General features: G+C 61.5%; 1 protein-coding gene and 1 long non-coding RNA gene across 3 annotated transcripts in view; one reads left to right on the forward strand and one right to left on the reverse strand.

Moving 5' to 3' along the window:
• Positions 1-1,705: 1,705 nt before the first annotated feature.
• The window catches only part of CFAP99 (cilia and flagella associated protein 99), a 29,847-nt gene continuing 5,573 nt past the window's right edge, over positions 1,706-25,979 (reverse strand). Inside the window, exons 3-16 of one of the 2 annotated variants that reach the window (XM_037046903.1) lie at positions 19,167-19,311; positions 18,194-18,288; positions 17,155-17,264; positions 15,556-15,727; positions 13,987-14,067; positions 13,767-13,841; positions 12,915-12,983; positions 12,599-12,687; positions 11,816-12,020; positions 6,046-6,187; positions 5,811-5,962; positions 4,653-4,858; positions 3,051-3,207; positions 1,706-2,942 (exon numbers count right to left, since the gene is read on the reverse strand). In XM_037046903.1, the coding sequence (XP_036902798.1) occupies positions 2,826-2,942; positions 3,051-3,207; positions 4,653-4,858; positions 5,811-5,962; positions 6,046-6,187; positions 11,816-12,020; positions 12,599-12,687; positions 12,915-12,983; positions 13,767-13,841; positions 13,987-14,067; positions 15,556-15,727; positions 17,155-17,264; positions 18,194-18,288; positions 19,167-19,311 (1,815 nt within the window). In that variant the 3' untranslated portion in view covers positions 1,706-2,825. Of the gene's footprint in view, positions 2,943-3,050; positions 3,208-4,652; positions 4,859-5,810; positions 5,963-6,045; positions 6,188-11,815; positions 12,021-12,598; positions 12,688-12,914; positions 12,984-13,766; positions 13,842-13,986; positions 14,068-15,555; positions 15,728-17,154; positions 17,265-18,154; positions 18,289-19,166; positions 19,312-25,979 lie in introns of both variants that reach the window. The other variant, XM_037046901.1, reaches the window with a different exon arrangement.
• LOC118987684 (uncharacterized) lies at positions 7,164-25,472 on the forward strand. Its single transcript, XR_005066624.1, has 3 exons — positions 7,164-7,238; positions 8,394-8,402; positions 25,457-25,472. It is a non-coding gene; the product is annotated as an uncharacterized LOC118987684 (long non-coding RNA).

Here is a 25,979-nt window from a genome sequence, read left to right on the forward strand (position 1 = left end):
CCATGACCAATCAAAGTGATAGCTAAAAACGGCCAGCTTTATAAACAGAGTAGTAATTTGGATTTCACAGCCTAAGGAAAAGCTACGGTTTTGTATTTGTAACTTCTGTACATTGAAGATGCGATGTTGAGCCCTGGCTGGTGTGGCTTAGAGGACTGAGTACCAGCCTGTGAACCGAACAGTCGCCTCTTCCATTCCTGATTATGGCACACACCTGGATTGCAGGCCAGGTAGGTCCCCAGTGGGTGTGGGGGGTGCGTGAGAGGCAACCACGCATTGATGTTTTTCCCCCTCTTTCTCCCTCCCTCCCCTTCCCTTTTTTCTCAAAACAAATAAAATATTTTTTAAAAAGCTGTGATGTTGAGCAGCAGAGTCATGACAAATACCATTTTCATGCTCTAAAGCTGCCTCCAAGGCCTCTGCAAAGCTCGAGGGACACTGAACTTGTGATGGAAGCATCCCTGGCTCCCTCACAAGTAGTGCCTCTGACCCCAAAAGTCCGCAGCTTAGAGGCAAGAGTGGTATCCCTCACAGTGCCACAAAGCTGAGTGCGGGCCGCACACCAGGACCTGGGTCCCTGTGCACGAGGAGGCCCGACAACCTGCCTTTTGATTATCTTCAAAGACAGAACTGCTGCCCAAGTGAGTTGCAGGTGTTGTCAGCAAGGATTTTCCAGAGCTACTTATGTGGTAAATACACTTCAGCAGAATGTCGTCTTCCTGGGGGGTCCTGAGAGGGTCCCCTGGGCACCAGCCACACCTTACTTCCCAGTGGCTGGGGCTCTAGCAGGGCGGGGAGGCGTGCCCATTTGCCGCAGCTTCAGGATAAGCCTCCACAGGGCTCAGTGCTGCCAGCAACCGGGATTTCCTGTTACTTGGGAATACAAGTTAGTTCTGGGGGCGGGTTAGGGTCCTGGCAGAGCTCCCATGTTGGGGTCTGCTGGTTTGCAGGGGTGGGTGATGACCCGGGCTGGGTCAGCTGGCTCTGCCCCACGTAGAGCAGGCCACCAGGACGAGCTCCCACCGGGTGGGCAGGGTGCCAAGAGAGCAAGAGGGAGCTCCAGGGCTACTGGGGGCCCAGGCCCTAAGCTGGTATACAGCCACATCCTGCTGGTCAAAGCAAGTCCAGGGCTGGGGGAAACAGGCTCTGCCTCGTGATGGGTGGGCACAAGGCAGGCAATGTGGATGCAGGGAGACAGTTTGCATCTGCCCACCATCCACAGCTCGGGATGGCTGGAGATCCAAGGTGTGTATGGAGCAGAAGCCCTGGGAGCTCTGGTGGCATCTCTGGGCAATGGGTCAGTTCTGGGAGGGGTAGGGGCCTTGTGGTCTGCCAACCACCATGGTCAGCAGCACCCGAATTTGTGGGGCTACAGCCTCTCCCCTTTGCTACCTGTGCTTTGGGCAGCCACGCGCACTGCAGGAACTGGCCTGGAGAGCATGTTCAGTTCAGGCTAGTGACACTGCAATTGAGGTTCACCCAAGGCTTCAAGGACACAAGAGGCTTCCCTCCTAAAGCACCGGGACGTGAAGGCCTGTCTCTGTGCACACAGAGTGAGGCTGGAGCTGCTGTCAGTGTGGAGACAGAGTTCCTGGGTCAGGCAGCTCCTGAAGCCCACCCTACAAGTGGAGCTCCCAACCGACCCTTGGACAGGTCTCATCAAGTATTCCCTTGATAGCAAATGAAATGGGTTTGAAACACAATACAGTGTATCAGAAATGTCACATTTATTTTTCTGAATGAAATTTAATCTGCTCCCAGCTCTGATTTGACAGGGTGGGAAATTCCTCTTTTTTACCAGACTGGGTTGTGGAAAAATCCTGGGGTTCTAATGCTCTTCGGAACATTAGGGGAAAACTCTGTTCTTTCTGTTCTTGTCACTTTGAGATACCTACTTTTCTGACAAGAACGGGCCCTGGGGCCCAGCCTCCAAGATGCCATCTTCTTTGAGGACCCAGGCAGGATGGGGGAGAGGACCTTTCTCCTGCACATCTACCCAATGTGGCAGTTTCCAGCCCTGACAGTTTGCTTTACTGTCCCTTCTTCCTGGGAGTGGCAGGGCAGCCAGCCTGTCCCCAAGGCCACACCCTCTCCAGCCTGGTGCTGGGCCCAAGACCCAGGAAAGCAAACCCATCCCTGTCTGTCCCTGGGCAGGCTTGTGCCTAATGGCCCAACCTTGTTTTCTTGGTGACACTGGAGGAGGCTGGGCAATGCTCTGAGGTCCCCAGGCTTAGCTTTAGGTTCTGGCTCTGGGACCATGTCACCTCACCTCTGACCACCGGCAGATGGGGGTAGGGACAGTTCCTTTGCCATCATCACTGCCCTGTCACTGCCCTGCCACCCCAGTCATCGCTGCTAGGTTTTCATGAGACACCGAATGAGAAGGGCCAGTTCCTTAGTGGCTCAAGAATCCTGGCCACTTCTCTGACCAAACACACTCACACCCAGTTTTAGGGGCCCCCAGGTTAAACCACTGGGCTCCAGATGGAGAGTGGGGGTTCCAGGTTTCCACGCATAGAAGGGGCTCTGGGACCTCAGAAGAGGGCCCGCCAGCGCGGGGCGTGGGGAAGGGCTAGGTGGCCATCTTTAATACATAAAATACCCGGGGGCCAGGTCCATTGGAATTCCAAATAAAGAGCAGATACTCTCTTGGCATAAGTTTGTCTCAATGTGGTGTCCCGCATTTTATCTGATAACGCTGCTCTAAGCAGGTGGGGACTGGGGCGCGGGCGGAGGAACAGAGGGGGATGGCCAAGGAAGTGCACCAGGCAGGCCTCTCACTTTACTCTGGCCGGGGTCTCGGCCCGAAGAAGTGCCTGCCCAGCTCAGGCGGCCTGCAGGCGGCGCGCGGACCCACAGGCCGAGCCACTCCTCTGCATCGCCCGCAGCCTGCGCTCGCGGCTCTGCTCCAGCTCCAGCCAGTGCTGCGCCTTCAGCTGCGCCTGCGGCGGGTGGGTAGGGAGGGTTGGTGTGGGCAGGGGCGTCTACCCCGCGCCCCGCCCTGCTCCATCCCGCCCCGCTCCACCCTGCCCCGCCCGGTCCTGGCTCACCCGGGGCTTGGGGCGCGGGGCCCGCAGCGCCGGCACAGACAGCTCGGCCTCCTGCCTGCGCCGCTCAGCCACCCTCTCTTCAATCCTGCGCTGCAGCTCCTGCACGCGTTCGTCCTGTGAGGGCGCTCCTGGGGCCGCAGCTTTTTTCTCCTCCCACCTGGGCGGGAGACAGGGTGGGCTTGGGAGGGATCCGGAGCGCAGGGGATGGGAGTAATTTAGGTGGCCTGGAGCGGGGGAGCCCTCCGAGGACCTCTCCAGTGGGGCTCGCCGGCGCCGCTACCTTTTTGTTCTTTGCACTTAACATTTTAAGAAAGTATTCCATCTGTACTAATGATGTGCATTTGCGGTAATGAGTGAAGGCCCCTTCTACCTTGCGCGCCCCCCTCTCCATCCCTTTTGCCTAGAAGTAGCCTCTGTTGACTCTGCTATCTTGGCAAACCTCTCCCAAACTAAGCTGTTTTCCTTCCAAAAGGAGGCCAGGATACCGGCTGTTCCCAGCTGCCTTCCGTTGAAGTGCGCATCACAGCCCAGGGTGCTGGCTGTGAGCCTGCGCACATCACAGGTACGGTTCCCTGGTCACCAGCTGCCCTGCTGACTCCAGACCGAGTGCCCACCAAACCACCCCTCGTGCCTGAATGCCGTGGCCTCTAGCTCCTCGCAAGGGGTCCAGGGGCGTTGGTGGTGGGTCTGGAGCTTCGGAGGCTCCCAGTACCAGCCAGACTGCATTTAGGGTCTGTCAGGCACCTGGGAAGTGGTGAGGTGTCCCAGGTGCATGCCGTGGTGGGGACCCCGGAGTTGTCACGGGCCGCCTCTGAAGCATAACCAGAGCAGCAGACACTCAGGATCAATGGTGTTGGGTTTTGTGACTGTCCCTACTTGGTCAACCCCACCTCCATCCGGTTACATTCCAACACTTTCTCTGGAGCCCTGGGTGCTGTCCTTTGGGACAGCCTCCCCTCCCTCCCTTCCCGCCCCCGCAGAAGGATCAGGCCTGGGGGGCCCAAAGGCCCGCCCAGCCCTGGAGTTTGACACCAGCCTCTGCCTGACCCAACTGCTACTTGAAGCTGGAAAGTCGCCACCGTGTCCCCTAAACAAACGAACTGCCTGTGAGAGGGGCATGGGGATGCCAGGCCATCGTCTCTACTAGGAACTGGTTTCAAAACAAAAACCAAAAAACGCTGCAGCGAACAGCCTTCGGAACCCCAGAGAAGTGTGGGAACAGGATGTTCGAGCTGTCAAGAATTTCTGCTAAACTTTCTGCTCGTGCTGCGTGCCGTGCTTATGTGGGACGGTGTGTTTTCTCTCCAGAGACGTGCACCAGTGCTTAGAACAGAGTGTCAGATGCTGGAAACCACCTCCAGACGGTTCTGCTCAGAAGGACGAACTGCGGGCTGGCGAGGGGGAGCACGTGGCAAAGGCGCACCCGTGACCCAGATGCAAAATGACCGGATCTAGGTCATGGGCATCCAGCCATTACTGTGTGATTTTTCATCTTCTCTAAATGCCTGAGGACCACTGATAGAAATAGCAGGGGTGCAGGCACTGCCCGGGCCCGGGGGCATGTGCTGTGAGGAGAACCCCGAGGCTGCCAAGGGCACTGACCTCAAGGCTGCGGACCGCCCCATGGCAGTACGGCACAGCGAGATCTGCTCTAGCACATTCTGCAGCTCCCGACTCTTGGCACGCTTGCCCCGGATGATCTGGTCCCGCCTCTCCTCCTCTTCCCGCTGCTGGGCCTCCTTGAGCAGGGCCAGCCGTTCACGTAGCTCCACAATGGACATCTCTCCTTCCAGGCCATGCCCAGGGATCTGGGGGGAGTGGGGAGGCCCCAGACTGGGAGCCCGAGCCTTGGCGAATGTCCGGCCCAGCGGCCATCTCCTGGACCCTGGCTGTCCTGGGGCCCAGCACTGGTGCCCCTCCCACCTTCCATGGGCCTGGCCAGGCTCCCAGGACCCCACCTGCCCTCTGCCCGGTGGTGTCTGTGTGACACTCCTGCCATCTAGTCTCTCCAGCCCAAGCCCTTGCAGCCCAAGACCCAAACGGAGCCAGGGCTAGGCCTGGGCAGAGTGTACTCAGGACGCCCACGCCCCTAGGACCTGGCCTGCCCCCACCTCACTGAGCCGGCTGGCCTGTCACGGCACTTCCCACATGGGCTTCCAGGCTCTGATGCCCAGACTCAGCTCCTGCCCATCCAGCCACTGGCTGCCAGACACTGAGCTCTCTCTCCCTACACTGCCCTTCCCACCTGGGCAGTTCTGGACCTCCCTGGACACACAGCAATGCAAAGCCCACCCTGTCCAGCCCTGGATGGCACAGCTCAGTGGATTGAGCACGGGCCTGCGAACCAAAAGGCCGCTGGTTCGATTCCAAGTCTAGGGCGTATGCCTGGGTTGCAGGCCATGTCCCCAGGAGGGGGCATGTGAGAGGCAACCACACACTGGTGTTATCTCCCTCTCTTTCTCCCTCCCTTCTCCTATGTCTAAAAATAAATAACTAAAATCTTTTTTTAAAAAGTTCATCCTGTGCAGCCCCAGGAGCCTTGGCCCCTGCCACCAGGGATTACCAAGTTCTCCCCAACAGAACCGTGACCTCTTAGGCCAGCTCCAGCCCTCCAGCACAGCAGTGCAGGGCCTACATCTGGGCACGAGTGGCCGGGCAGAGTTGGGGTGGGCGCCCTGGGTATGCCCTCCTGTGGCAACACCAGGCACACCCAGTAAGACATGGGGGCAGGGGAGGGCTCCCCGGGGGCTGTGCGCTCACCTGGGTCAGGTCCACAAGCTTGCCCTGGCACTTGGGCTGTGACTCCAGGGCCCGGAGCTGAGAAATGAGTTCGCAGCGCCGCCTCTGCTCCTCCTTTGCCTCCGCTGCGCTGCGCTGTAGCCGGGCTCGGCTCTCCTCTGCCACCTCCTGAACTGGAGGCCAAGAGGGCTGCTGAGGGCTCTGAAAGCAGGAGCTGGGGGAGCCTTGCCTCAGGGGCACCTGGCCCCTGCCATACCTGTCTGCCGCCGGCCCTTGAGGAGCTTCATCTGCGCCACCTTAATGTTCTTCTGCCCCTCGGCCACCTGCTCCACCAGCTCCTTCTGGGCCTTCTCCTCCTGGAGGCGCCTCTCGGCACACTGCTGCATGAGCTCTGCCATCTGCTGGGACAGTGACCTGCCACCATCAGGGTGGGTGCCAGGAGAGGTCCCGTGAGCAGACCTGTGTCCCCTCCCCAACCCTGCCCTGACCCACCCCAGCCCCTGGAGCAGCATGAGGTCTGGAGAGCAGATCCAGCCGTGGACACCAAATCAGCCTGGAATCAGATCGAAACTCATGAGCCTCTGGAGGCCAGGCCTGCTGGGGAGGCCCCCACTGGGCTCCTGGGGCACCAGCCCAGAACCTCACAGCCACCTGCCCAGATCTGGTGGTAAAGTGGAGGGCGCAGCCGAGAGTCCTGGGGAAACTGCATGGAGCCACTGGGTTTGCCCCAAAGCCACCCGCCCCTGGCCTCTGGCTCAGAGACAGGACATTGCTGCGTTTGAGCCACAGCAAGCTGGCTGTTCAGACACTGCCCAGGACCCTGCACAGGACGTGCCAGGCTCCCTGTCACTGGCCCTCGGGAATGTCCTGAGGGCAAACCACACTCTTCTTCCTCGAGGTGCCTCGGGAGTGGACAGCACTGGACAGAGGTGCAGTGTTGCTGCTCTGACCATGTAGCTGATGGCCTGTGCGGCGGTCCTGTCTGCCTCTCCTGCTCAGGGTGAGGCGTTTCCTAGCTGCACCCCCTCTGCTGCCTGCAGTGCGGCTGGCTCCTTTTTGTGGCTGTGTGTGGACCACACCATGACTCTTGGTCCATTCCACCACCGACGGGCACTCGGCCTGTCTGCGCTTCAGCTGTCAACCACCGAGAATGAGGTTTCTGGTCAAGACCTTGCAAAGGACAAGGCGGGATTTGTGCCCCGGTCACTGGCCCACACCTGTGGTGACCCGTGGGGCTCCCAGCCCCGGGGACTTTCTGCAGCTGGGAGCCCGGCTGTGATTGCAGGCGAGCGCAGCAGCAGCGAGCAGGCAGCATGGACGCCAGGTTCAGAGCACAGAGTCAGGCTTTGTGAACGGTTTGCAGGCACATCAAAAGCGGCTCCCAGTCACTTCTGTCAATGCTGTACAGTTTCATTCCAGGTTCTGAGAAAAGGCAGCCAGGGCTCTGGGGTACAGCGGGCTTTGGGGGCTGGCGCAGTGGAGACACAAGACTGACTGCCGCGTTTTATAGCGCCAAGAAGTGAGGAAGTGCTCAGAAAACACAGGGCGAGGGCACCTCAAAGGGACCCGGCGGGCAGATCTGAAAGGCGCCCCCCAGGGGCCAAAGCTGGCACCGTATCAAAGATGGCGTACTGGATCCCGGCCCAAGTGTGATGTGAGTGCAGGGAGCCTACGCTGAGGCAGCAAGTGACGGAACACACTAGAAAGCGGGGAGGACTCAGCCCGCCACCCTGGGTTTGGGCTCCGCCTGGCGACCCCCCTGAAGGGCATGATATGTAAAAGGAGAATGATTACAGTGGACAAACCCAGCAACCGTGACCCCGGCCAGATGATCAAGGTCAACAACGGTGGTGCGTGTGTGACTGGGTGGTGGGCAGCCTTCCTGGATAGGCTGTGATGAGCATGTGACCTCTGTGGGCTTCCTCCCACAGCCTGCTCACGGGGCACCCCAGCCAAGGGACGTTCTCTGGGATACCTAGCCAGTACTCCTCAAGATCGACAAGGTCGGAAAACAAAAACAAAAACCCGGACAAGGTCAGCAAGAACAAAGGAAGTCCGAGGAAGCGCCAAGCCAAGAGGAGCCCGAGTCCAGGCCTCACGACAGGCCCCAGCGGTGACCTGGGTGGGGAAAGGGTGTCAGAGGAAGGGGAAGTGACAAGGTCCGAAGGCGGCCACCTACCAGCGTCGGGTTCTTAGCTGTGACACACACGCCAGGGGGCAGCGGGCCAGTGTCGCACCCGAGGTCACGGCTCCCCAGAGGGAGCCTCTCAGTGTGGTCTTATTTCCCACCACTGGAGCATCATGTGAGTCCTGAGTCAGCCAAAAAGTCCCACTGGTTTTCCCTGTGTGACGGCTCTAGTGGCGCTCGGTTGCGTTTCACTGGAAACAGCTTGGTTGTTCGATTGTAGTGCGACAGGTGTCTTATCCGCGTGCGTTTAAAAACGTATCAAAATGGGTGGGCTTTTGTGCAACTGTTTGGATGTTGCAGGTGGAAGAAAATAAGCAACACTTTTGGCATATTATGCTTTATTATTTCAGGAAAGGGGAAAACACCACTGAAACACAGAAGAAGATTTGTGCCATGTGACTGAACGAACACGTCAGAAGTGGTTTGTGAAATTTCAGGCTGAAGATTTCTCACTGGGTGATGCTCCACAGTCGGGTGGACCAGCTGAAGTTGATAGCGATCAAATCAAGACCAAATCAAGACATTCATTAACGATAATCAATGTTATACCTTGCAGGAAATAGCCAACATACTCAAAAATACCCAAATCAGTAAAGTTATTGGTGAAAATGAAAAACGTGTCTTTTATCTTATGAACAGAACTAAACAGACCCCTTGGCCAATCGGGGATTAGTCAAGGGTCTCCAGAGGAAGTCATCATGGATTTAGGATGGACCCTAAACCCAATGACAAGTGTCCGTATAAGAAGAGGCGAGGGCACAGAGACACAGAGAAGATGGCCACGAGGATGTGGGCAGAGGGGGTGAGGCTGGCACGAAACGAGGGATCCCTGGGGCCACCAGAGCTGGAAGGACCAAGGAAGGACCCCGCTCCACAGCAGGCTTAGCCGAGAGCACAGCCCAGCCGACACCCCGGCCTCGGACTCTGGGTCCCGAGCCCCCCAGACTCCGCTTTGAGCCCTGCGGTCTGTGAGCTGCTGCTACCCTGTGGGGGGGGGTATGCGGACTCTGTGCCCCTTTGCGGCTCTTCAGCAACTCCTAAAATGGTTCCACAGTAACACATTCATTTTAACAAGTACCCTTGAAACCCGAGGAGTCCGTTGGAGAAAGGCTTGTGCAGAAACCCTGGATGTAAAGAGTGGGCTTCCAAAGCACTGGGGGTCTCTGATCGCACGCACACCTCGGGCAGGCGGAGGAGGGCAAGGAGCCCGGCTCAGCGGCGCAGTCGGCAGCCACGGTGTGGGATCCACACAGAGACCGAAACCCTGAAACTCCTAGAAGGCAACGTGGAGGCCGCTCCTGGACATTGGTTTCGGCGGTGGTTTTTTTGGATTTGATATCAAAAGTACAATCGACAAAAGCAGACACAAACAAGCGGCCCTGCATCAAACTGAGACACTCCTACACAGCAAAGGAAACCAGCGTCGAGGCAAGTGGGGGCTGTGGAAGGGGGTCCTGTCTGCAAACGGTCCACCCAGCAAGAGGTCCGCACCCAGGATGCACAAGGCACTCACACAGCCCAGTACCCAAAGTGCGAAACTAATAAAACAGCCTCACTGAAAATGGGCAAAGGGCCTGAAAGGTTTTTTCCAAAGAAGACATACAAATGGTCCACAGGTGCACAAAAGGGTGCTCGACATCACCAGTCACCAGGGGAACGATGCGAATTAAAGGGACGAGACATTGCCTCACACCCAGCAGGATGTCTATCATAAAAAGTCAAAGGCTGAGCGCCGGCTGGCCTATAAATCGAAGGTCCCCAGTTCGATCCCAGTCGGGGCACAGGCCTGGGCTGCGTGCCAGGTCCCCAGGAGGGGGCACAAGACACAAACCACACATGGATGTTTCTCTCCCTCCTCCTCCCTCCCTTCCCCTCTCTGAAAAGAAATACATAAAATCTGTCAAAAAAAAAAAAAAGCCAAAAGGGAGCAAGTACTGGCGAGGATGTGGAGACAACGGGCCCCCTCGCTCTGTGGCGGGGGGACGGGGATTTGCCGCAGCCACTGTGGGAAGGAGCAGCCCCAGAAGACTGGAAACAGAACCCAGTGACCACACCTCCGGTGTTTATCTGAAGGAAGTGGAATGGCCATCTTGAAGACATCGTCTACACCCACTGTGCACTGCAGCCTCGTTCACAGCGGGCAAGACGTGGAGACAGCCCAGGTGCCCGGCGACAGACGCACGGCCGGAGAAGAGGGCGGGCACACCCAACGGAAGCTGTGCGGCGCTCCGCTACAGAAGGCGACCCTGCCGTGTGCAACGACACAGACGGACCTGGAGGGCACTACACTCAGCGAGGCGAGTCGGGCACAGAGACGAACTCTGCGAGGCCCCGCTCACACGTGTGTCGGGTCTCAGCAAGGCAGAGTCACGGAGTCCGGGGGGGCGGGAATGGTAGCTACCAGGGGCTGGGGCTGGAGGGATGTGGAGGTCCTGGTCAAGGACAGGCAGGTTTGAGGGCACAGCAAGGCGGCTGTGGTTCACACCAGAGAAGGCCAAGTGTTCTCAGCGCTCCCGCACAGGTGGCTTCGAGGCGCTGGGAGGGTGGGTGCTCTGGGCTGTGGTCATTTCGTAACGTGGGTACATGTTAAAACACCAGGTCACACGCCTTAAATACACACGGAGTGTACCTGTCAGTCACACCCCAAGAAACCGGGGAGAACAGAAAACGGACAGAAGACGTGAGCAGACAGTGCACAGAAAAGGATTCAGAAATGGCTCCTAAACACCTGGAAAGGTGCCCAAAGTCACGGGTGATAAAGGTGAGGAAAATCGGAAATACACGGAGACACTATTTCTCAGCTATGAGAAAGGCAGGATTCCTGAACTTGGCACAGCACCCGGGACGGCAGGCGGGCTGTGGGGATCTGGCCCTGCCCAGCGCAGGAGACTGAATGTGCTTTAAGGACGGCAATGTGGCCTCCGCCTGGACGCCACGTCCCCAGGCCACCGGGGTGAGGCCAACAAAGCAGCCCGCTCACTTGGTCTCAGCTGGCCGCGCCCCTGCAGCGGCTCACCACGACCACCCACAGCAGGAAAGACTTGTGACCCTGCCCGGTGCGGGCGAGGCGAGGAGGGTGCCTTGCGTAGGAAAAGGGAAGTAAGAAGCGTGTATGCACAACTGTGTGTACCTGCTTAGGAAAAAAAACAGAAAAGACGGTCCAGGACTTAATGAAATTAAGGCCGTAGGCAGGAAGATGTAAGTCCCAGACTAACAAGAAGTGAGAGCTCTCTGAGCCTTTTCGTCGCACTGCCTTGACTCTGTGTTTTCGAAAAGCCAACTGAAAGCAGAGCACACTCTAACTCTGAGCACAGAGAGACACAGGGGCAGCGAGGATGCGGCTGGAGTGAGCGCGGAACGTGTCCCTGGCCCCTTGGTGGCACATGTCCAAGGGCAGGCAGAGCCACAGACGGGCCGGGCAGGGAGCCCGGGCGTAGAGGCTGTGTGTCCTGGGCAGGGCCAGACTGACACGTCTGAACCTTCTAAAGTGGAACGTGACGTCCACGGACCCTCCTGTGGGAGAGGACACGCAAACACGTCGGCCTTCTCTAAGTTTCGGCCACAACCTCAGGTGTTCCTGTGTGTGCGTGTGTGGACCGGCTGGCCCTGCTGGTGGGGCGGGGCAGCTGGGGCCCTCAGGCCAGCTGAGCCCCAATGCCCCCAGAGTCCCCGAGGCGGCAGAGGTGGGACAGAGACCACAGCCACCCTGTGGGTCTCAGGGAGGAACGGCCCAGGGCCAGCTGCAAGCCCATGACCTCGAAGTGACCAGGGCCACTGCCCCCAAAGCCCCGAGGCCCTGGGGGTCAGACAGGTCCCCAGCTCCCTCTGGACCAGTCACCTCCTCTCTCTTCCGGGTGGCCCTGTGCCGGTTCTCCCTCAGGAGCTGCTGCCGGGCCAGCGCGGCCTCCTCGTGGCTGAGCTTCCCCCGCAGCCTCCGGCACACGTCCGCGGCCCGCTGCTCCTCCTGGTCCTTCGCCCGCATCCTCTTCTGCCACTCGAGGAACTCTGTGAAATCCCCAGCCCCGTCCACAAGCTTGTCCACTCTGGAAAAAAGGAGAGAGGTGGCTGAAGTTCCCCTGGGATGGGGCCTGTGCGGGCCGCCAGGAGGCCTCGGGGTTCCCTGCGGACACTGAACTCACGGGTGTGGGCCGCTCTGTACCCAGAGCGGCCACGTCTCCCCCCACCTGGTGCCTGCCTGCCGCATCCACAGCCTCCCACCCTCCTGCCTCCCGCTTGTCTACACACCCGCTTGGCCATCGCCATCTCCCCGCCCACCCATCTGCCCATGCTCCACCCCCCGTCCATCTGTCTGTCTCTCGTCCATCTGGTTAGCCACCCCAGCGGCCACCCGGCACCCAGCTCGGGGGCGAGCATGGGGCACGTCAAGGCAGACCCAGGATGGGGCCTGCGGAGGCGCCAGCGCCCAAGGGAGGTGTGGTCTAGGCCAGCGACTGCTGAGCCTGCTCCCACCCAGTCTGACTCCCTCACGGGGCCAAGGTGGTCTTTCAAGGGTGCAGCTGTGACCCCAACACCAGCCGGCTGGGGGGCCCCCAACCTGCAGGACCACAGCCACCAGGCCCTCCCCGTGCCCTGCCCGCCAGCTCCCAGCCCGTTCCCCAACCTCTGCAGCTCCTTCTCCACCTGCCGCTGGTATAAGGCCCCTTCCCGCAGGACGGTGGCCGTGTTCAGCTTGACGGGGACCTTGTTAGGCTGTGGAGGAGGCGGAGAGGCTGGCTGTGGCAGGGGTGGGGGTGGGGGAGCCCCCGTAGCAGGGACAGCCCTGCCCTCTGCCCCTCCACACCCGCACCTGCCCAGGTACTTCCCTCTTCGGTAAGGGTGGCACTCTGGCCACCCAGCCCTTAGGGGCAGAATGGGCTGGGAAGTGGATGCCCCAGGACACCCTGCGCCCACCTGGACCACTCAGCAGCACCCCTCACCCTGTAGAAGGTCAGTTTCGGAGTCTTATGAATCCGGGGCAGGAACCGGAGCTGCAGCTTCCTGGAGCCCTGTAGGAGTCAGGGCCTGGCACCAAGCCCGCCAGGTGCCTGAATGCACCCTGGGAGGCCCACCCTGCACACGGATTCCCCCAGGGCAGCGCCTCTGTGCCGCGACGAACCCGCAAACCTTGGGGGTCACCGGGCTGCGCAGGGAGGGCCAGAGAGAGTGCAGGGCCTACCAGGCTGGGGAGAGCGGGTCCCGGTCAGGAGGGCTCAACCTCTGGCTCAGGGTCCCACTATCCAGCTGCCCCCAGGGCTGACCCCGTGACCTGTGGCGGGATGCTCCCTGAATCTCTGCTCCCCGCGGGTGGGCACCACAAGCCCCAGTGTGGAGAGCCATGGGTAGAGGTGCCCTCCGTGGAAACTCGGCCATCACCCGCCGGGGCATGCTGTTAGGCTGGGCGGCTGCGACTCCACTGGCCCCAACTGAGGGATCCCCAGTGGGAGGCAGGCAGGGGCTGCGCTGGCACCCACAAGGCATCCAGGGCAACTAGCCTTCCTCGTCCTGCGCCGTCACCTCTCCAAACAAACCTTGGGCTTTTTTCTTACAGAGACCATCAAGGCTGAGTATGGAGATCCGGACACCCCCAGAGAGACTGGCCAGGGGCTTCCCAAGAGGCTTCTGGGGCTGCGTCTGCACACCCCGAGATGGGGCTACCCTCGGCCTGGCCCTGGGGGCCTGGCCTCCCTGCTCCAGACGGGAAGGCCACCTGGGGGCTCGTGTGTTGCCACTCCCCCAGGCCCCAGCAGAGGACCCACAAGGACCTGCCAGCGGGGAGGGCAGGCTGTCACCTGCGTGGGGGCCTCCCCTCGGGCTCTGGGCACTGCACACCGCATCTCCTCCAGGTTCGCCCGCAGCAGCAGCTCCTGCGGGGCAACAAGAGGCTCAACCTGTCAGGCTCTGCCCTGTCCTCTGTCCTGGGGTTGGGGGCAGAGGCGCACACTGGCTCCCTCCTCCTCTTCCTCTCCTTTCCCCCCTTCCCTAGGAGGCCAAGTCCTGTGTGTGGCTCACCTCCGCCCTCCTGCGGTTGTATCTCTTGGTCATCTCCAGGACCTTTGGCTCCTTGGGCGGCTGGTAGGTGCTCTGGGGGGCCTGTGGGTGATGCAAGGAAGAGCCACATCACCAGTGGCCTGGGGGGAGGGGCGGGCCATGGCCCCCGAGCCAGCAGAGGCTGGAAGAGAAGCCTTAGCTACGGCCGAGACTTGTCGGGTGTTGGCCATCACCTGGGGGAGGGAAGGGCATCAGGCCAGCAGCAGGAAGGAGGGTGGCCAAACGTGGGCCCAAGCCACCAGCCATTGGAGGGACAGGCCAAGGACCACTGCCTGACTGGGCAGGGGGTGGACGTGGAGCAGCTGGAGCAGCAGCTGAGGCCACCCATTCCTCCACCCATGTGTCCAACGGGTGTTTGATGAGGGCCTGCCGGGGGCCAAGGCTCAGCCAGGCATGGGGACAGGGTAGACAGACAAGGTCTGGTAACAGACCCACAAGCTACCAAACAGCTACAAAGTCTGAGTGGCACCCCGAAGAAACAGAGCTGGGGGTCACAGGAGGACGCGGAGCGAGGGGCGTGTCCGGGGGAGGGCCTCTCGGAACGTCTCTCTGGTGAGGCTGCACTGAGTCCCAGGGGGGCTGGGGCAGGCGGGGGCCCGGGGACCCCCAGCACCACCCACCACCCTCCCGACAGCCCTTGGTTCTGCTGGGGAGCCAGGCTGGTTCTGGGAAGCTGAGTTCGCCGTCAGTGCCCAGCACAGAGTCCGTGTGGGGTCAGAGCACCGCACCCTCGGCGTGGCGGGCAGCTCACGGAGGGGAGGCACGCGACGGAAGCTGGTCTAATCATGCTTTTACAGAACTCTGGGCCTTAGATGTCCTCTGGTGCCTGGATACTGTGCAGTGTGGGTATGAGGTCTGTACGTTTTGCTGCAATGAGAGAGGTTAGCCCAGAGACAAAGTAGACCCACAGCAGGAACTAGGGCAGAGATGGTCAAGAGATGTGGAGTTGGAACCCTGATCAAACTAAGCCTGAAACCTATGCACTGCAGCCACAAATATCTGAGCAAGACTGAGCAGCTTTTTTTTTTTTTTGTTACTTGCAACACAAAGCATCTTGAATGACAGGACCCAGCAGGCAGGGGGAGGGCAGGGGAGGGGGAGGTTCTGGGCAGAGGCTGTACAGTGGGGACAGGCCATGTGACTGGGGTCACACAGATAGACATTACCACCTACCTGTGGTCCAAAGGAAAGGACCCCAGCCCCACCAAACTGACAACGTCCACTAAAGGGCCTGACCCCTGTGAGCGCTCAGCCTGGGCCATGGGAGGCGGTGGCCACAGCAGCAGGACTCAGAGTGGGCTCCAGGCACCGAGTCCAGCAGCTTCACTCCACGCCTCCGGACCGGAGGCATGTGGAGTGTGTGGAGTGTGGCAACCCACGGCGCAGGCTCTGGGCTGGCTGAGCTCCCCTCTCTGTGGGGCGGGCTTGTCGAATGCTCCCGTCCTGGTCCGGGCCAGCCCCACCACTGGCCCACAGGGTCCACTCTCCCGGCCTGGACAGCCTGTGCCCACTGCAAAGGCTGGCACTTACTGGTGTTGCCTTGGCCACGACAGGGACAGGCTCAGGCACTGGAATGGCACGGGGTCTAGGGACAGTCAGGTTGAAGCTCTTGGGCTCTGTGACCTTGGCCTTTGAAAGAGGGGGCTGACTGGTCGACTGGCCCTCCAGCTGGCTGATCAGCTCCTGGACCTCTGGCTGCCACCTTGAAGGCAAAGGTGGGAGAAACCGCTCAGGGTTTCCCGGCCCCAGCCACACCCAGCGCCTCAGACCCACGCTTCCCAGTGTAGAGAAGATGCTGAGGCCCAGTGGCTTCGCTGTCCTAGGTGAGTGGGGAGCGGGGGGGACAGGGACAGGGAAGACCCCCTCTGGCAGAATCCAAGGGCTCTGCAGACCAGCAGCAGCTGGGTGTGGAGCTAACCTGGGCCCGAGCAGATGGCGCAGGGGAAGGAGGCAGGTGGGGAGGAAGGGCGACCCCAAGTGGCTGGCGGTGGGCAGGTGTGGGGCAGGTGGGAGGGACCCCTGGAGCAAGGGTTGGGGAAGGGCCCAGCTGGGTCCAGGATGGGGGGGCCCCCTTCATGTCTCCACACCCCTCCATGTCCCCTCCTGTGGGGCTCCCCTGGGGGGCGATCACAAACATTGAAATAGCTCCTGCCCCTGAGTGGGAACCAGGGCTGCCAGAGGGGGGAAGGGCATATTCGAGGGCCAGCAGGAAGTGGGCAGGGACAGGTCTGTGGTGGCACTGCCCCCAGGGCAGGCAAGGGCAGGCTGCCCGTGGCCGTGGTGGGGCGGGAGGTGGGCATCCAAGAACCAGCTGACAGCTGCCCAGAGGCAGCTCTCGGGCGGCAGGTCCAGGCACCGGGTGAGCACTTCGAGGGGAGGCGGTGAGTGGGCCTGGCTGGGCCTTTCGTTCCACAAGGGTGCAGGCAAAGATGCAGCGCCTGCCTGGGCCAGGCCTCCTCTCCCTCGGGGCGGCCACCCTCCCTGAGCCTCCCACTCTCTTGCTCATGTCAGAACAGTCCGTTTGTCCCCAGGAAGTCTAGGGACAGGGGGTCCCCCAGTTCTATCAGAGGCAAGCAGCTGGGGCAGCAGCCCGCGGCCCCAGCTGCCTCTCCAGGAGGTCAAGGGTGAGGCCAGGCCATAGCACTGGTTCTGCTGCGGCACCAGGGATGGCAGGGCTTGCCCACGCCTGTCAGGAGAGGCAGCGAGGCCACTTTGGGGTGACAGACTCACGAGTGCTGCCCTGGGGGACGCCAGACAGGGACGTAGGCCAGAATCCACCAGGAGCTCCCTGCCCCCCGGGTTTGCAGGAGGAGGCTGGGCAGGGACGAGCCCCATAGGGTCCTGCAGGGCCTGCAGAGCTGGGGCCACAGTTGTAGTCCCCGATTCAGTGGTCAGCTCCAGAGCAGAGGGGCCAGTCTCACCCACAGACTCGGATGGCCCTGGAACCACCCAGGCCATCAGGCCCGCTGGCCACCAGCTGGCCGCCTGTGGTGGGGGTCAGCCTGGGCCCCTGGGCTGCAGGCTCTCACACACGAGCCATGGCTCTCCAGGCCCCCTCTCCCCCATGGGGCCCTGTGACAGGGAGGGGACCTGAAGAGGCCTTGGGAAGGGGCACGGCGCCCGGCCCACCTCAGCAGGGGATCCGTCCAGTCCTTCACGTGGGCTGTCTCGTAGATGAGGCTCCACTCATCCTTAATCCATGAGCACAGGTTTAAGGGGTTGAAGAAGAACCCAAGGAACTGAGGGAGGGGTAAAGGTGGAGGCTCAGCCAAGACCCCTGTGCCTGGTGAGCCCTCAGTGCCTCTTACGGGGAGTCGGTGCCTTGGGGCAGGTGTGGCTGATGTGCCGGGAGCCGGGGCCAGTGCCCACACCAGGTGGGAGACCCCTCAGGACAGGCCTCCCTCCCTGGGGACAGGAAAGGGGCCTGGCCCCTGTTCACTGCCCCTCATGCTGGGCTGGGGTGCCCATTCTGGGGGTGCTGCCCCTCAACAGAAGGGCTTCTGTTCATCATATCTGGGCACTCGGGGCAGCACAGCGGGCTTGTCCTCCCTGCGGGGACCCCTGATCCAGCCAGTCCCTGGCACCTGGAGGCCTCTACCCCCCCCTTCCAGAGAGTTTGTGGTGGGAATAGGCAGACAGCTGCCTGCCGGCCCTGCCCCACCCCACAGGCTCAGGAGTTCCAAGAACGGACCAGACCCCTTTTCTGTGGCCTGGCCTCCACCAGCCCAGGGCCGTGCGGGACAGGAGGGCCCAGGGGAAGTGAGCTGCCCACTGCCCCTCCCCTGGGTGGCGGGTCCCCATGCTGGGACTGAGGAGGCTGTTTCCCCTGGGCAGACCTCAGGGCCTGGGGATGGTGCTGGGCAGCCAGGGCTTCTAAAGACATTTTCCCAGCACCTGGCCCTCAGGAGACCTGGGGTCCCTTTTGGTTGCCAGGGGAACCCCACCACCCCTGGGGGCTGGAGGCACACACCCACAGAGAGGCCTCTGTGGCCCCATGAGGGGGCTCTCTCACAGCTGAGACGGGCGCAGGCCCCAGCCCTTGATCCAACACAGAACAAGCCCAGCAGGGTCTCCCTCTCTTGTGAAAACAAGCCAGGAAGGTGAGAGGTCAGCACCTGGCGGGACAGACCTTTGCCCTTGGGTCCGAGGAGAACCGGCTCTGGCTCACCTTGCGCATCTTGTCCGCCGGCTGGGACCTGACGATGCTGCAGAAGAGCCGGAAGCCGAGCTCCTCCAGCTGGAACGTGGCCAGGTAGCAGATCACTGAGGAGACAGACAGCGTGGTGGGGAGGGCACACCCGCGGAGGGGATGCTGGGATCTGGCCTCAGGGAGTCAGCCGCAGGCACCCACAGGCAGTGACGGTGGCATGACAGGACTGATGACCTGTCCCAGCCGGTGGGACACCCTGTGCTCCAGAGCAGTTCTCTGCTGTTATCTCACTGAGAAAGTTCTCAGAAGTTCCAAAGGCTCCGGTAGAAGTGAGATCACTTTGGGTTTCGTTGCTTGTTCCTATAGACTGCATTGCCGGCCTCAAGCCAGTGGGGACTCCGACTCGCTGAGTGAAGTGGGGGTTCTGGGAAGCAAATGCTTGTCCACTGTCCAATAGGCCTACAGCCCACGAGGCACTGCTGGCCCCGGGACCCTCCCTGAGTGGCAAGGGGGCACCGGGGCCAGGACCACAGCACTGGACCACGCAGCAGGCTACCCAGCTCGGTCTCCGAGCACCTGCTGTCCCCAGCCCTCCCCTCCTGGACAGTGGCACCCAGACACAGTGGTCCCCACCCCCCCTGAAAGCAGGCCACCTGCAGGAAGGCCTGGGCCCAGAGCTCCCATTTCACCCCTCGAATCTGGGCCCTGGAGCCTGGCCTGCAGCACGCCCCCCTGGAGCCTGTGTCCAGGCCCCTAAGGTAGACCCTGTCCACAGTCCACACACTGGCAGGCAGCCAGGGTAGCAGCGGGACCAAGAGGGGCAGGCTGCGTGACAGCCGTCGGGGGGGGGGGGTGAACAGCCAGGAGCAGGCAGTGTGCAGGGGCCAGAGGCAGCATCCTTGGCCGTGTCCATCAGGTGGCCGCAGCATGGGTCTGTCTGCATGGCTCTCGAAGACAGGGCCTACCTGCCGGCTGGCAGCCAGGCACCTACCTTGGAAGAGGTTGTAGTCAGCCCGCAGGCACAGCCGGCCCTCCCGCATGTAGAAGGCATCCACCACGACGGTCAGCAGCTTCCGGTACTCGATGCAGCCGGAGAGCACCTCCCACACGAATGCCTGCTTCTGGGGGCTCAGAGTCTGCAAGAGAAACAGGCTGGGCGGGGCTGCGGCCTCTGCATGTGGCACTCAGGCCCTGGAGGCCTGCAACACAGAGCAAGGGCGAGGCGGGCGAGCGCCCGATCTGCTGGGCACCAGCCCTGCTGGTGCCCCTCCCAGGCCCGGCCCCACAGGTTCTCCTGAGTGACAGAAGGTGGGGGCAAGGACAGAAATACACAGAAAACGACCAGGCAGTAAAAAGAACGGTGCAGCAGGGCCGGCACTGCGGGACCCCACCCACATGCAGTCTCAAAGAGCCAGCCTCCCAGGACAGAAGAGCAGACGGATCCCTGGCTGGTGCGGCTCAGTGGATTGGCCGAGGGCCTGTGAAGCGAAAGGTCACCAGTTCAATTCCCAGTCAGGACACATGCCTGGGTTACCAGCCAGGTCCCCAGCAGGGGGCGTGTGAGAGGCAACCACACATGGATGTTTCTCTCCCTTTCCTTCTTTCTCCCTCCTTCCCCTCTCTAAAAATAAATAGATAAAATCTTTAAAAGAAACAGAGATGGACATTGCCAGGGGCGGGACAGAGGTTGAAGAGTCACTGTTTGACGGGGACTGAGTGTCACTGTGGGGAGGTAGAGTCCTGGAGGCGACGGGCAAATGTGCCTGATGCCACTGAGATGGACACAATGGTTAAAAGGGTGAATTTTATGTGTGTATTTTACCACAATAAAAAAAGAGTGAGGTGCTACAAAAGTTGTCACATGAAAGATTTAAAAAATACTACCCCCCCCCAAAAAAACCCAGAATGACAAGCAAGGAAAGTGGCTGCGAGGGCTGGTCAGATACACAAGGCAGAAGGAGGCGGCCCGTCGCAGCGGGAGGCCGGGTCTCGGGGGGAGCTGGAACGGGGGAGATGGGCCTTTCCCTGCTCACTCTGGACCCATGTGGGGTTTGTCACCATGGGCCATGTGCCGCCCACTCACACGGATGACCACATTTTGGAGACGAGGAGACAGGACACCTGCTGCCTGCACAGCCACGGGAACAGCTGGTGGGTGGGTGTTGGCGGCACTTCCCCGAAAACAGTGTAAAAATGTGCTTCCAGAACTTCCTACTTCCAAGTCCTTTATCCCGGTCATTACACCCGGAGGAGTCCAGGGAAACTGCCCAAAATGATGGAGACGCCGCAGAGCAGCAGCTTCAGCGGTGGCACGAGCGGGGGGGGGGGCGGGGGGGGGGGGGGGGGGGGGGGGGGGGGGGGGGGGGGGGGGGGGGGGGGGGGGGGGTGCTGGGCGGAGTGGCAGCCGAGTCCGCAGGGGCAGCGGGGCCTCCATCTGCAGGTCCCCTCCCGGGGCAGGACGCAGCTGTCAGCGCCCGCCCCAGGGGACAGAGCGGGGTCGGCATGAACTCACCAGCAGGGACGTTAAAAAACCTTTGTTTTTGCCAATCAATTAGATAAATCTTGGCGTCCCATTGTTTTACTTTGATTTTTTATTGTCGGTGAAATTTTTGTGTTTCCCGGACGCTCATTTGTCCTTCTGTGTGTCCCCAACTTGTATTCTTGGCCAACGTTTTCAATTGAGACAATCTTCTTCGTAACAGATTTTTACGAGTGTGTGTTGATTGAGGGGTGACAGGGTCACTTCGTCGGGGCTCTGTGGTTTGCCCCCCACCTCGGTGTGAGGCTTCTCCCCGCATGTGGTGAGTACAGAGCTTCCCTGGGGGGGACGGCAAACCTGTCTTTCCTTCTGTGGTTTCTTCCCTTGTTCTCGTGCTGAGAAGACGGTGGGGCGGGGAGGGCACCCGAGGGGGCCGCAGTAACCACGGGAGGACTGTGCGGTGCAGTCCTGGTGGGGGTGCCACCGCCACTCCTCCTGGAGCCTCTGCGGCCCCGTGTCTGGGTGCTGGGCACAGGGGAAAGCAGGCTGCCCCGATGCAGACCCTGCAACCCCCCCGTGGCTCGCAGCACCAGGGTGAACCAGGGCTCCCTTCCGTGCCTGCCTGGCCTCAGGCTTGGGACCCCGGGCGACACGGCGATGATCCCGTTCTGTGACCACAACCATCCTCTTGGCTCCCACAGGCTCCTCCCTGAACTCTCTGTGGCCCATGGTCTCAGGGCTCAGCCCTCAGACCTCACTCTGTGATCTCCCTGCCCAGCGTCAAGGCTGAAAACCTGCCAATTCCAAGTGCAAGGCAGCCCTCCTGGCGCTCCTGAAGGCTCTGTCCACTCCTGCCCCACCTCCCGCTCAGACGGACAGACAACGCAGACATCTGAGGCTGTGCTGGCTGCCCAGCTCCTGCAGCTTTTCAGACGGAAGCTCAAAGGCCTTCCCGACGTGCCCTGTCTTGTCTGCGCCCCGTCCTGCGGGGAGAGGGTCCCAGAAGCTCTTGGTTCCCCCCATGGTCCACGTCCCACTTAGCCGCCAGGCGTTTCTGCTAAAATGGAAGTCAGCACGTGGGTCCTCTCTCAGAACATTCCAGAAAGAGCCCTTAGTTTGGCCAGCAAGGCCCTCCGTGGGCTGGCCCAGCCCCCTCCGCGTCCCTGCAGTGCCCAGGCCTCTGTCTCCAGCGCCTGGATGTGCCCTCAGGGCCCTGTGCAGGCTGTTCCGTCTGCCTACCATGCTCTTCCCCACAGGCTCACTCCCCACTCCTGTCTTTGCTCAGTTGCTGCCTGGCCTGGGGCACCTCTGACCCCACCCCAGTCAGATACTGCCCAATCCCCATGCCCAGCACACCAGCGGCTGTGGCTGTGCTGCCCCTGCCCTGCGACCATGTCAGCTGGGTGCCCGCCAGACACAGAATGGACACCCTGCCTGTTCAGGGGGATGGGGGTCCCAGTCTAGGTCAGCTCTGGCCTCAGCAACCAGGCTTCTGCCTTGGTGTCCCTCTCAAGTTCCCCAGTCCTGGGGCTGAGCCCACATGGAGGGCACCGCTCCCTGCCCCCCCCCTCCCCGAACCTGGTCCACTCAGTGGGTGGCAGACAGGGTGGCGCCGGCAGGGCTGGCACTGGGGTTGCCGAGTCAGCCCTGCCGGCAGAGCTGAGCGACTCTGCAGCGTGCTGCCCACAGCCCACAGCCGCCTCCGCACCCGCCTGCCCGCGAGGCTCAGAGCGCAGCCCCCACACTTCCCATCAGCAACCTCCGGGCCTCTGGGCAGGGAGTCGGCGGAGGGCGCACTTTTATCAAGGTCAGACAGAGCCCGAGATGCAGGTCCTGATGCCATTGCTCCCCAGGCAGGAGGGTCAGGCAGGGCTCCACTGGGCCAAGGGGTGGACAACACGCTGGCCCAGGGCCAGGTCCCCACCACCGGGGAAGATTGGCCCTGCCGGACACAGAGAGGACATTGAGGCCCGGGGATGGTGCAGGTCAGAGGGCACTGAGCAGGCTGGGCTGGGAGGGGGCAGGGGGAAGCCAGGGTTGTGCTGGGAAGGCCCTGTGCTAGGGCTGGGTCCCGACTCTGGCTAGCCTGTCTTGGAGGTCAGTGGGCTGTGGCTGCCCCAGGGGTCTCTGGGTCTACGATGCCCTCGTGAGCTGCTCCCTTCTGCTCTGCCCACCCTGTCCTCCCCTCTGGCTTGGCCTGTCCCCACCCCTGTCTCACCCATGACTGCTGGTCACCCATCTGCCAGCCCAGTGCTGACCTCTCATTCTCCTGCCCAGGGCATGGCGGCCTTCCTGCCTCTGCCTGGGGGCCCCCTCCCCGGCTCTAGTGCCCAGGCTGTGCGCATGCGGGCCCTCTGCAGCCCCTGCCCACACAGTGCCTGGACTACTGACTCCCACTGGGCCACAGGTCAGGACTGTAGTCCCTGTACCTGGGATCCTCCCACCCTCAGGGGACCTCATGACTTCCTGGAAGCCCCGGGCTGGCTGCTATATGTGATGTGGGGTCCATCCTCTGTAGGTTCCTAAGCTCAGCCTGTTGGCCCTGGTGCCTGAGCTGTCGCACTAGCCAGCCTGGAGGGTTCCGTAGTGGGTGGCAGAGGAGGGCATGGCCTCCAGGGAGTGACAGCCCGTAGGACACATCCCCCTTACAGGACACTCCCATGTCCCTCGTGGTTGTGCCCTAATGAGATGATGTGTGTTCCCCCCAGAGAGCCTGCAGAACCCAGGTTTCGGGGTGGCCGGAGCTGCGTGCCAGCAGCGTGCCTTGCTGCTGGTGCCCCCTGCGCCCCCTCCTTCAGCTCCAGGCCCAGCCCAGCAGCCCAGGCTCAGAGTTGCTCCCGGACTTCAGGCCACTTCCATTGTTCTGCAGCCACGTGGAGACACCCAGGTCTCGGCACCCCACGTGCACGGTGAGGTGATGGGTCCCTTTCTGGTCCCTCCAACCTCCTCTGTGAAGGGCCACTGGACTGCCGCCGAGGAAAGGCCATCCGGGCCGGGGGGCTGTTCCCTGTGTGTGTGTGGGTGTGCAAGAGGACGGTCCTCGGACGTCCGTCTGGAGGAGGAGAGGCTCCACACCCACCCCAAACCCGTGACTGCCTGCACCCTGTGGGCTGCCCTGCGGTGCCAGGCCTGACCGGGGCCCTTGGGTCCCTCCTCTGCACCTGGCCTGGGGCCAGCACTTTGGAGGCAGCACCTTGGAGTGCCCCAGCCTGGCCCTCCGTCCCCCGAGGCTCCTGTCTGAATGGCTTTCCTGCAGCATGTTGCCCCAACTTGCCGGCCAAAAACAGCAAACCGCATCCTCCCACAGTTCTGGAGGCCCGAAGCCCGAAACTGAGGTGTCAGGGCTCAGGCCTTTCCTGGGCAGCCAGAGTGACGGCCCCACATGCATGCCTCCCTCCCAGGGGCCGGTGTGGCCCCCGCCCTGTCTCCGCCTCTGCAGTCCCTCGGCCTTCGTGTGTCTCTGCCATCACGTGGTCTGCGTCCCAACTCCCTCTTCTTAAAAGGACCCTCGTCTTCAAATTTGGGGTTCATCCTAAGGACTATCTCACCTCAAGATTCCTAATCGTGTCTGCAAAGACGGCATTTCCAAATAAGGTCAAACTCGCAGGTAGGGATGAGGGAGCGAGGACTCCAGTATATCTTTGTGGGGGTACAAGTGAGCCCCACAACCCTGCCCCACCCTGACTGCCCTTTTCTGTATGCCCTTTGACTTCTGGCCGGGGCCATCCCAAGATTTGACCCTGACAGCTGGAGATAAATGTGTGCGGCCTAGACTGGTTGCTGTCCCGGGCACCGTCGCCTGGGCCCCCTGTGGCCTTCTGAAAGGGTCAGCAAGGGCCAGCGTGTCCAACAGAGGAGCTGAGACTCTGCCTGCGTGAGTGAGCACCCCGCCATCCCAGAGCACCGGCCACCCAGAGTCAAGGTGGTGGGTGTCCCCTGCCAGACACGCAGACAGACGTTCCCACACCAGGCTCACCCACTGATGGCCAGAGTACGTTTCCCATTCATAACCCACTGGTCGTGGGGATGAGATCCCTCAAACAGTTTGCAGTAACAGCCCACTGTCTGTACCAGTGATGAAATAAAGTCACTAACTTTACCACTTTCGCTTCAGCCGGTGGGGGGGGGGAGGCAGTGAGGACAGAGAGCCAGATGTGGGACAGTGGAAGCCATGGGGGGCGAGGGACCAGAGGGCTATTCTTAAAGATGGAGCAAAGTACCCTGGCTGGTATGGCTCAGTGGCTTGAGCACCAGCCTGCAAACCGAAAAGTTGTGGGTTCAATTCCCCGTCAAAGCACAGGCCTGGGTTGCAGGCCAGGTCCCCAGTGGGGGGAGCACGAGAGGCAACTATAGGTTCATGTTTCTCTCCCTCTCTTTCTCCCTGCCTTCTCCAGCACACAGTAGTTGATGGGAACCCTGGGGGCAGCTGCAGGCAGGCCCTGGGGGGGTGCGGGCAGCAGGATGGGTCGTCCTGAGCCGCACAAGGGCACTGGGCCTTGCAGCCTCGGGACGGATGGGTATGGTTGGGCCTGGCCCTTGGCAGCTTCATCATCTTCCCAAACTGCTGTGGGCTCAGGGAAGGGACTGGAGAGGGGGGTGCAGAGCCGTGGGGGAGGGAGGCACAGCCACTGGCATGCGCCCTCAGTCTGCCAGCTTTCTCTCAAAGGTCCTGCAGCCCCTCCTGTCCTCACGGGCACAGCCCAGAGCCCTGGGTCTCTCTGAAGGGCAGTGATCACCTGTCCTGCCCCACCCCTATCCAGAGGCTTTCTAGCGGCTGCACTGCAGGGCCCCTCCACAACAAGGGGGTGCAGCAGAGACCACCCCTGAGCAAGTAAGGGGGCTATGGGGGCCACCTCCCTGAGGGCCACAGCCCTGTGGGAAAAAACAACAGCCGGGCTGCTGCCCAGGCCGGTAAGCAGATAACACAGGGTAGATAGGACAGCAGGGTGTGTCGGAGGGAGAGTTAGCTGCTGGTGCCCAGCCGCCCCCCGGGGACCGAAGCAGGGGGTGCGCAGCCCGGCTGGGGACAGTCAGGCAAACGGACGCAGCAGCCCGAGGTGCACACTGGTGTACCTTGCAGCGTTACGCACACCCTGGGGGCCAGGCCCCCCACCCAGGGCCAAGAGGGGTCTGTCCCTGGAGGGCACTCGGGTGAGCACTGTCAGCTGCTCCAGTGACCTGCTGGAGTGACATTTAGGATGGCCAGGCTTTGGAGACCAGGATGCCTCCCCAGGCCTCTTGTGTCAGAAAGGAGCCTGATGCCATCTCCTGGAAGGTGACCAGCTCCCTGACAGGTGTCCCTGGCCAGCCCTTTGGTGACCTGAA

The sequence above is a fragment of the Sturnira hondurensis genome, unplaced genomic scaffold (assembly GCF_014824575.4).
Source record: "Sturnira hondurensis isolate 20B ecotype Veracruz unplaced genomic scaffold, ASM1482457v3 Scaffold0000780, whole genome shotgun sequence".
Lineage (NCBI taxonomy): Eukaryota > Metazoa > Chordata > Mammalia > Chiroptera > Phyllostomidae > Sturnira > Sturnira hondurensis.